At 44.0% G+C, this 10,000-nt stretch overlaps 1 protein-coding gene across 14 annotated transcripts in view; it reads left to right on the top strand.

Annotated features, from left to right (window-relative positions):
- LOC121693692 (ryanodine receptor 3-like) overlaps positions 1 to 10,000 on the top strand; it is a 202,678-nt gene that overhangs the window by 175,950 nt on the left and 16,728 nt on the right. For 10 of the 14 annotated variants that reach the window (XM_042073304.1, XM_042073303.1, XM_042073292.1 and 7 more), the window contains 8 exons: positions 1 to 935; positions 1,153 to 1,220; positions 1,410 to 1,587; positions 2,021 to 2,107; positions 2,588 to 2,773; positions 3,837 to 3,967; positions 4,485 to 4,527; positions 7,107 to 7,234. The exon at positions 1 to 935 is cut by the window's left edge and continues 381 nt beyond it. In XM_042073304.1, coding sequence (XP_041929238.1) covers positions 1 to 935; positions 1,153 to 1,220; positions 1,410 to 1,587; positions 2,021 to 2,107; positions 2,588 to 2,773; positions 3,837 to 3,967; positions 4,485 to 4,527; positions 7,107 to 7,234 — 1,756 coding nt within the window. The remainder of the gene's footprint in view (positions 936 to 1,152; positions 1,221 to 1,409; positions 1,588 to 2,020; positions 2,108 to 2,587; positions 2,774 to 3,836; positions 3,968 to 4,484; positions 4,528 to 7,106; positions 7,235 to 10,000) is intronic. The other 4 variants (XM_042073301.1, XM_042073296.1, XM_042073294.1 and 1 more) reach the window with 1 other exon arrangement.

Raw genomic sequence — 10,000 nt, 5'->3', positions numbered from 1 at the left:
TGGCCGCCTTTCTGGATCTGGGCGAGAGCCTGCTGAGCTACTTCGAGCCGTACCTCGGCCGCATCGAGATCCTGGGCAGCGGCAAGCGCATTGAGCGCGTCTACTTTGAGATCAGTGAGTCGAGCCGCACGCAGTGGGAGAAGCCGCAGGTGAAAGAGTCCAAGCGGCAATTCATCTTCGACGTGGTCAACGAGGGCGGTGAGAGCGAAAAGATGGAGCTCTTCGTTAACTTCTGCGAGGACACAATCTTCGAGATGCAGCTGGCCTCACAGATCTCCGAGCCCGACGCCCTGGAGCGTCCTGAGGAGGACGAGGAAGATGACGTGGCCAGCGTGGCCGAGGAGGCTGACGAGGATGACGAAGACAATGCTCTGGAGTCATCCTCTGCATTTGCCGTCGCCTGCGTCTCCATGAAGAAGAGCCTCTCAGGCTTCTGGAAACTTCTGACCTTCAAGAGCATGTGCCGGCAGTACAAGCGCTTCCGGAAGATGAGCGTGCGGGAGATGGTGCGTGGGTTCTTCTCCTTCTTCTGGGTGATCTTCACGGGCCTCTTCCGCTTTCTCTACAGCCTTGTCTGGGGCTTCTTTCACATCCTGTGGAGCTCCATGTTTGGTGGTGGCCTGGTGGAGGGCGCCAAGAACATGAAGGTGACGGACATCCTGGGCAATATGCCCGACCCCACGCAGTTCGGCATCCACGGCGATGTGCTGGAGGCCGAGAAAATGGAAGCATGCGAGGGGGCGCTCTCGGTGACTGAGATGGCGCAGAACGCTGCCGCCGACCAGGCTGAGGCCGACCTCATGGCCGAGCTGCTCAACATCCAGCCCAAGAAGGAGGGGGGCAAGCACGTGGAGCCAGGGCTGGGTGACGTCTCTGAGGTGGTGGGGGTGGACGCACCATCCATAGCAGCAGCTGTGAGGCAGAAGAAGGCTCAGGTTCATTTCAGCTCTATCTATCTATTTTGATTGTCATTTATGGAAGACTACAGTATGTTCATTCTTTTCCAGTTAACCTTCAAGCACCTTAGTTCTAGTTCTCCCCATTGACATTAAACTGTACCTGCTCCTGTTTTTGATTGGTTACAAAATAGTAATAGGAAGTGGTATCCATATCTAGTCTGTTTGTGAGATGTGTGTGTGTTTTCTTCTACAGAAGGAAGCAGCCCATAAGAAGGCAGAGGCAGAGGCTGAGAGAGAACAGAGAGAAGGAGAGAAGACAGAGTGAGTGCTTCTGCTCAAAACCCACAGACTAAACATACATGGGGTCAATGTTCTTGTTTTTTGAGGAACAGCACTGTGTAGCATTCTGTTGGTCCTAAATAGTTTCCCATAAATTGTCATTCATGTACAATGGATGCAATGTAATGCAATATGATACTATGATTCACACATTTCTGTTAATTTGTCCAGCCTGGAGGACGGGGAGAAGAAGGATCTGGACAAGAACAGAGATGAAACCCCCCCAAATACACCTGCAGAGGAGGAGAGGAGGCTCCACAAGAACCGTCCCCGGCAGAAAGAGGAGCCACCGGAGGCCTTCATGGCCAGCTTCTTTGCAGGCCTTGAAATCTACCAGACGAAGATGCTGGTATTTATTATTATTAGATCTCAGTCTCATCTGTTGATTATATATCTAAACCAGCTCGCTACACAGTAAATTATTTCATTCCATCACCATATTTGGCTATGATTGCTGTATTGTTGGCTTACCACTTCATTGGATATTAGCCAGTTAAGAGACAACTGATTGGACTGATTTTAAGTTCTTAGATTTTATTGTTTTTATGTTCAGGCCTATATGTTTTATGAGTTTTAGCTGTGCATTGATTAGCTTCAACTGTGAAGCACTTTGATAAAACCTCAAATGTGCTACTGTGTATTAGTAAATGTGACTATTATACCATTACACCATGCTCAGCCTGTATGGTTTGCATTGATGAGATGGGATGGGTTGAGGAAAGTGATGCATGGTTATAGATAGATATGCATGGTTTGAGATACGCATGTTTTTTTCTTTTCAGAATTACCTGGCAAGGAACTTCTACAACCTCCGATTCTTGGCCTTGTTTGTGGCTTTCGCTATCAACTTCATTCTGCTGTTCTATAAGGTAAGATGACACTCAAATCCGGTCACACTTTACTTGTATGGTCTCATAGACTATGTATAGATGCTCAGATCATAAACAAACTCTCTTTTCACAATATGTAACCCGCAATTTGGTGGTTAAGATGGTGGTTAAGGTGAGGTATTTTGTCAACCAAAAATGTAATAATTTGAAGGAACGCAAATTTCAGGAGTTCTGTAAACAGCTGTATAGTATGCAGGTGTAGGTGGATTATCCAAGTAAAGTGTTAACCAGTCTTTTGTGGAGTATTGTGCAACTCACTGATGAGGTGATGCTGGTCTTCCTCCCACCACCCCACACACATCACACACACACACACACTCAAACACGTTCTCTCTCTCTCTCTCTCTCTCTCCCTCTCTTTCACTCACACACACACACACACACACACACACACACACACACACACACACACACACACACACACACACTCACACACATATAAAACACACACACATGCAGGTGACAGGAGAGGACTCTGAAGAGGAGGACCCGTGGAACGGGGGCCAGGTGGAGGAGGAGGAGGGGGCGATGGAGTACTTTGTGCTGCAGGAGAGCACAGGCTACATGGCCCCAACACTGCGCTTCCTGGCTGTACTGCACACCATCATCTCTTTCCTATGCGTTGTTGGATACTACTATCTCAAGGTGAGGAGCTGGCCTCTGCAGGGATGGACTATATAACAGGATTTTGTCCTAAATAATATTCAATTATATGATTTAGGGCAAATAATAATGTTATGTTATCTATAAAAACATAAAAATAAAATTACACAAAATTATATATTATGAAAGATAATATGAAAAGAAAGTTATCATTATGTATTATGTTGTGCTGTGTTCAAGTGTCAAGGAATAGCACTATATTCTGTAGGCCAATTGTAGGCATTTGTTTCATCATAGCTTCTGCTTCTGATAATATCTAAAGATTGTGCTGTTTTTGACAGTTGTGTTTACATTTTATTGAGTTCTACGATCAAATGCTAATTTGTTGGCCGGGTTTTGCTATCTCAAGGTAGGCTGTTGATTTCTGTTGGGTTTTATATAATGTACCATGTTGTTTTCTGCCAGGTTCTACCATCTACAGACATTGTGTCTTTATCAGGCAGAGGAGACATGTTTATTCAGATCAGTCTGCTTGCACCTCAAATTGAACACATTGAAATTGCTTGACAGGGCAGCTGATTGAAACTTGTCCCGTCATGTACAAGTACATCACAAAGCCATCTCACACACGCACAGACACACACGCATGCGCACACACAGATTGAGAAGGAGATTGAAACCAGAACATCACTGTTTTTCACTGTGCGTCATGTACCACTCAGATGAGTGTGTGTGTTAATCTCCGTTGACCTGCTGGTCTGTGTGCACTGAAGGTGCCTTTGGTGGTATTTGAGACAGAAAGTGATCACCAGAAAGCTGAAGAGCATACACGCATTCACAAACACACACACACACACACACACACACACACACACACACACACACACACACACACACACACACTGACCTGCTGGCTTTGTGTGTGCGCTGAAGGTGCCTTTTGTGTTTTAAGTGAGAGACAGAGATCACCAGGATGCTGGAGTTCACACTTTCTCTCTTTCTCTCTCTCTCGCTCTCTCTCTCTTCCTCTCTCTCTCTCTCACACATACACACACACACACACACACACACACACACACACACTGACATGCTGTGTGTGTTGAAGGTGCCTTTGGTGGTGTTCAAGAGGGAAAAAGAAATCGCCAGGAAGCTGGAGTTCGATGGCCTCTACATCACTGAGCAGCCCTCGGACGACGACATCAAAGGACAGTGGGACCGGCTGGTCATCAACACACCGTAAGTGACCACAATAAAAACAAAACCAGACAGGGCCGTAGCAAAGAGCAGATTCCTTGAGTTCAGCGCTGAATAGAATATTTCAGCTTGAAACATACATGTTGGCCATTTTGTTCAGCCAATCAGCATTTGATTTGATTGGTTGTTGAGCTCAAATATCAACAACCTTTCATCAGAATGACTGGATTACTCTATCTTTCAGTAACAAGCATTACCACCTTACATAAAACATCAGAATGACAGGATTACTCTCGTTCAGTAACAAGCATTACCACCTGACATAAGACAGAATGACAGGATTACTCTATCTTTCAGTAACAAGCATCACCACCTGACATACTGTAAGGCATACTGTAGTTGTTAGTAAATGTGGCTGGTTTCTACAAAGTAACCTCTGCAATTGGATCATGGAACTATGTAAATGTTTTCTCAAAGACACCCAGTCTAAAGTGTTTATTTAGATTGTTTCTTACTCCTTTGTTTGTTTGTTTATTTGTTTGTTTTCCCTTTCATCCAGATCCTTCCCAAACAACTACTGGGATAAGTTTGTCAAACGCAAGGTAAGTAAGAAAAAAACCTTTTGAGATTGAACCTTTTTTTTCTGTGAACTGTACTTTAGATGACTTTGTTTATACCAGAGCCTTTCATCTCTCTGAGGCAACTAAAAAACACAGCTCTGCATTCAAAAATGCACACCGTTCAACTCTTCAAAAGTTGATAGTGTCACTACAAAATCACACACACTACCAACCCCACTGGGTAACAGTTGACTTCCATAAGGCTCTCATGAGCATGTACAGTGCATACAGAAAGTATTCACAGTGCTTCACTTTTTCCACATTTTTTCATCAGACTCATCTTAAAATGGATTCAATTATTTATTTTTTCTCATCAATCTACACACAATACTCCAACACCCCACAAAAAAGCTAGTGTTTGGACTGTTTTGTAAATGTATAAAAAATAAAAGACTGAAATATACCATTTACATTAGTATTCACAACTTTTGTTATGACGCTTACCATTGAGCTCTGTTGCATCCTACTTTTATCAGTGGTCCTTGAGATGCTTCTACAACTTGATTGGAGTCCACCTGTGCCTAAATTAATTTACTGGACATTATTAGGAGAGGCATACATCTCTTTATATAAGGTCTCACAGTTGATGGTGTATGTCAGAGTGAAAACCAAGCCACGTGGTCAATTGTCTGTAGACCTACGAGACAGGGTTGTGTGATGACACAGATCTGGGGAAGGGTCCAAGAAAAACTTTGCAGCATCGGAAGTGCCCAAGTAGCCTCCATCATTCTCAAATGGAAAAGTTTGGAACAACCAACAGTCTTCCTAGATTTTCCTAAATAAATAATTGAATCCATTTTAAGATGAGTCTGAAACGTAACAAAATGCACCTTAATAAATGTGCCATTACAATTGGCGTCTGCACCTCTTCCACCATCATTTCATTCCTCAGTCACTGGCTCCTCCTGCAGCAAGCTGCCTCCCGTCCGTCTCTCCTCTCCAGTGGTCTCTGCTCTTCTACCTGTCTAGATAATGATACCACACAGGCTCTCTGTTCTACACTAAGCTCTTGTACTCTACCCTGTGTACTCTGGTCACCACACCCACTCGACATAACCATGGCTGAATTCTACCCATTGAATGCTGCACACTGACCTCTGAGCTGCTGAGAGGAAATAGCACAAAACTAGAACACCTTCTGATGTCACAAGCTAGCAGTCATTACAGTCCTCCTTCTCCTACAGCGGCACTGCTGCAAACAAGGCTTTTTACAATGAGAAGCTCCACAGTGCTACTGACACTCAGAAACTCTACTCAACCTTCCACCTCCTCCTCCAGCTACCAGCTACTCCTCCGGTTAAGGGCACAACCAACACTCCATCTTCACAAAGCAATTCTACTACATGCCTCTCTCTGTCTCGTCCAGCTAAGGCCGCAACAAAGCACGCCATGCAGCAATCCTAGCCTCCTGCTTTTTTTTGCACAACAACCCTCTCACTGATCTCTAAACTCCTAACGTGTAGCCATCCTACTACATACCCGCTGGAATCCTGTCCAACCAACCTCTTCTAAACGTCTTCTCCTACCATCACACCAGCAAGTGTGATTAATGTGATTAATTAATTAATTAATTTGAATTAATTCAAACTGGCTTGGATAACACCATTGCTTAAAAGCCTTCTAAATCCCACTCAAGTGGAGAACTATCCTACTTGACTGGACAATCATTCATTGTTTCATAGTAAGGACAAATGTCCACATCTCAACACCCTGTTACATGGGCGTTCCAAGGCTTGGTCCTGGGGCCCCTTCTCTTTGCAATGTAAAACACCTCACCAGGCCTGTTTATTCGGTGGCGTGTTGTCTGGCACTGCTGCCCCTAAGACACACACCAATCTAGACTATTCTCATGTAGTTCCCCAATGGTGGAGCAAGCTACCAAGTGGCATCAGATCAGGGACATCCCTCTCTATCTTCAAGAAGCTCGAGGACCCAACTCTTCTGAGAGTAACTCCTCTTAACAAATCTAACAACCCATCACACCTAACATGCACTTATCATGCACTTCCTTTCCTCTACTTTCTTTTGCCTCCTCCCTCTACCTCTGCCCCCTTTGATTACAAGTTGATTAGTAATTTCATCCTACGGTAGTCTTGTAGTGTTTGTAAAGTAATTTGTTACCCTTGAATGTTAATGCTCATTTTGTAAGTTGCTTTGGATAAAAGTGTCTGCTAAATTAGTAAATGTAAATTACAGATGGAATGCCTCTTGTTCAGATAAATTTGGATAGATTGTTCAACTGGAAGTTATTGTATCAAATTTGTACTATAAGTGTTATTTCTGTAGCACAGAACACTGAACAAGCACTGAACCCACTCTGAGATAAGAGTGCCTTATACAAATAGATAATAATGGAAGGCACACTAGTAGTCCGATACCCTCTCTTGCATTCACCTCAGCATTCTAAGAGTTTCTTATCGACCTTCACATATCTGTGGAAACACTCCCAGGGATCTTATGCAGCAACCTTGAGCTGTGTTTGTTTTTCTCCTCCGTGTGTGTGTGTATGTGTGTGTGTGTGTGTGTGTGTGTGTGCGTACGTGCGTGTACACCCACCGCAGGTGATCAATAAGTACGGGGATCTGTATGGTGCTGAACGCATTGCTGAGCTCCTGGGCCTGGATAAGAGTGCGCTTGACTTCAACCCCACAGAGGAGGCCGTGGTGAAGGAGGCGTCACTCGTCTCCTGGTGAGAATGTGCACTACACACACATGCTCATGTGACAAGTGAGCTGTTGGGAGTTAGACATGTTAGACAAGCACACACACACTCTCTCTCTCACACACACACACACACACACGCAAACACATTCACACAAACACATTCACACAAACACATTCACACAACTCTACATACACACAGACACACATTGGAACATTGATAGTTAAATATCTACGAAATATCTACAAAAAACATATGTGCATGCAGTGAAGTGAGTATTGGGGTCGGTGTTTGGGGTTTTAAACATGCATGACACACGCTTGGGCAGGTGAAGGCAGGTGAAGTGAGGTGAGCTGTTGAGTTTGTTCTGAGAGCATGTGGTGAACACACCTGTTCATGCGCTGCAGGGAGGTGCTGGGAGGTGCTGCTGCATTGTGTCAGGGTTGCAGTATGGAGAGCTGGACCGAGGCGCAGGGCAAGTCGAGAACGAGGCACACTTAAACTTGAAACCAGGAATCTTTAATGCGAATGCACACTACAACCACGAAACAACATCAATGACCGACAGGGGACTGAGGGAGACAGAGGGTTTAAATACACAGGGGTTAAACAAGGCTAACAAGGCACAAGTGGACAAGAAACAAGAGACATGTGAACACAGGGCTGGAAATTATAATTAAACTAGCAGACTAATAATGAGGAACAGGTGAGGGGCGGAGACACAGGGAACTGAGACATGGCAAGACAAACAAAGGAGCACATGGCTGACAGGAACTAAAACACAGGGACAGGAAGTAAACACAGGAGCACATGGCACAGGAGGTAAACAAAGGAGGGACAGGAAACACAGGATCGTTACACATTGTTATTGAGAGCATGCACTACATACACCTGTTAAAAAGGTGTCTGCATCTTTAATGTGAGGTGAAGTGAACTGGTTGAAGAGCATTTGTTGGGAAATGTGTTAGAAATGTGTTGGAGCATTCACTGAATAATAAGCCTGTTTTCTAGAGTGAGCTTGATGTGATGCAGTGCATGGCCAGAGTAAGGAGTCAGTGTTGGGCATTGGTGTTGAGTGTCTGCACTATTGTACATGAACCTATTTTCTGGAGTGAGGCTGTTGTAAGTTAGTGATGTTGTGTTGTTGAGAACATGTCATGGCATGTTGTTGAGAACATTGTCTCTAATCCTAATGATTTATAAACAGTGAGTTTGAATTGTTACTATCAAACTGCAGATACAGGGTCCCACGATTTAATAGGATCAGACTTAAAGCGATGGTTCGGAGTAATTTCACTCTAGGGTCCTTTGCACCATGACCCCGAGCCAAACGCCCTCCAAGAACCTGTTTTCCCTTGGTCAAACCCTGGTCGAGTAGTGCTGTCAGAAACGAATGACTTTCTGCAGGCGTAATGGAACCAACTTTTATCTCGTAAATGACCCCACTAATAATGCCCTGAATGGTACGAAACTTCTACAGTAGTACAACTCTGTTCTTTACTCATAAAACGAGGCATTGCAAAGATGTAAGTACACCTGGAGTTTATTTAAATAACACTTGCCTGATAACTTCTACTCTGCTGCTATCTATCGCTGCGTCAACGTTACTTCAGTGATTTGGGAAAAGCCCGTAAAAGTCCTGGCAGGAAGCTATTACATCAGTTTTTTGGTATATCCAGTTTTTAAGATTATTTTCCAGGGTTTTTCCATTAGTGTTAACTAATAATTTTTGCAAACTGGTATTACAGCAAAATATTAGTGCATTCCTGGATCTACAACTTTATGCATGCTTCCTGCCAGGACTTTTACAGGCTTTTCCCAAATCACAGAAGTAACGTCTACGCAGCAGTAGATAGTTAGCCTGACGAGCCAGACCCACATTAAAATGTAGGGTTTGGGCACTCACCGTTCGCAGTGCTCAGCCAGAGGGGCGGGATAATCGGTTGTCTTTCAAATTCCCTCTGCACGCAATAGGACAGTGCTATGAGTCCCATGCGTTTTCCCACCAGCGGAGCTAGTGGGCTAGTTCAAACGTTTGCCAACTTAAAAAAAGCTTAACTCTCATTGTTCACATTGTTCGCCAACAGCAACATCCATCTTCTTTGTTTTCAAGTAGCAGGGAATTCAAGCCAAACCGTTGCAACTCTGCCATCAATCATTATGTTAAGCCCGCCTAACGACTCTATACATGATTTGATTGGATAGAAGTTACATTTTTTCGAGCTCACAAGCCAATGGAGAGTTCCTAGACTAGCCCTGGAAGCAAATGTAATTTGCTGCTGCTAGGGTGAGTCTAGATTTCTAGGCTAGTAGATAGTAGCAGATAGTAGCATCCATCAGGCAAGTGTTATTTAAATAAACTCCTGATGTACTTACAAACTTTTCAATGCCTCGTTTTATGAGTAAAGAACATAGTTGTACTACTGTAGAAGTTTCGTACCATTCAGGGCATTATTAGTGGGGTCATTTACGAGATAAAAGTTGGTACCATTACGACTGTAGAAACTCATTAGCTTCTGACAGCGCTACTCGACCAGGGTTCGACCAAAGGAAAACAGGTTCTGGGAGGGTGTTTGGCTCGGGGTCATGGTGCAAAGGACCCTAGGGTGAAATTACTCCGAACCATCGCTTTAACCACTCTATTGTGCACCATCCTAAAGCTTATTATTGAACCTAAATCAACATCACATATTTGATGCAGGTATACTTATCTTTTGTCTGCTGTGATTGATGTGTAAATGTATTGTGTGGTCAGTTGTAATGTATGTCTTTATGTCGCTTTCACAAATGGAG

The sequence above is a fragment of the Alosa sapidissima genome, chromosome 19, assembly GCF_018492685.1.
Source record: "Alosa sapidissima isolate fAloSap1 chromosome 19, fAloSap1.pri, whole genome shotgun sequence".
In the NCBI taxonomy this organism is placed as follows: Eukaryota; Metazoa; Chordata; class Actinopteri; order Clupeiformes; family Clupeidae; genus Alosa; species Alosa sapidissima.
The sequence above is the reverse complement of the archived record's forward strand: the minus strand, read 5'-3'. Positions and strand labels throughout refer to the sequence as shown.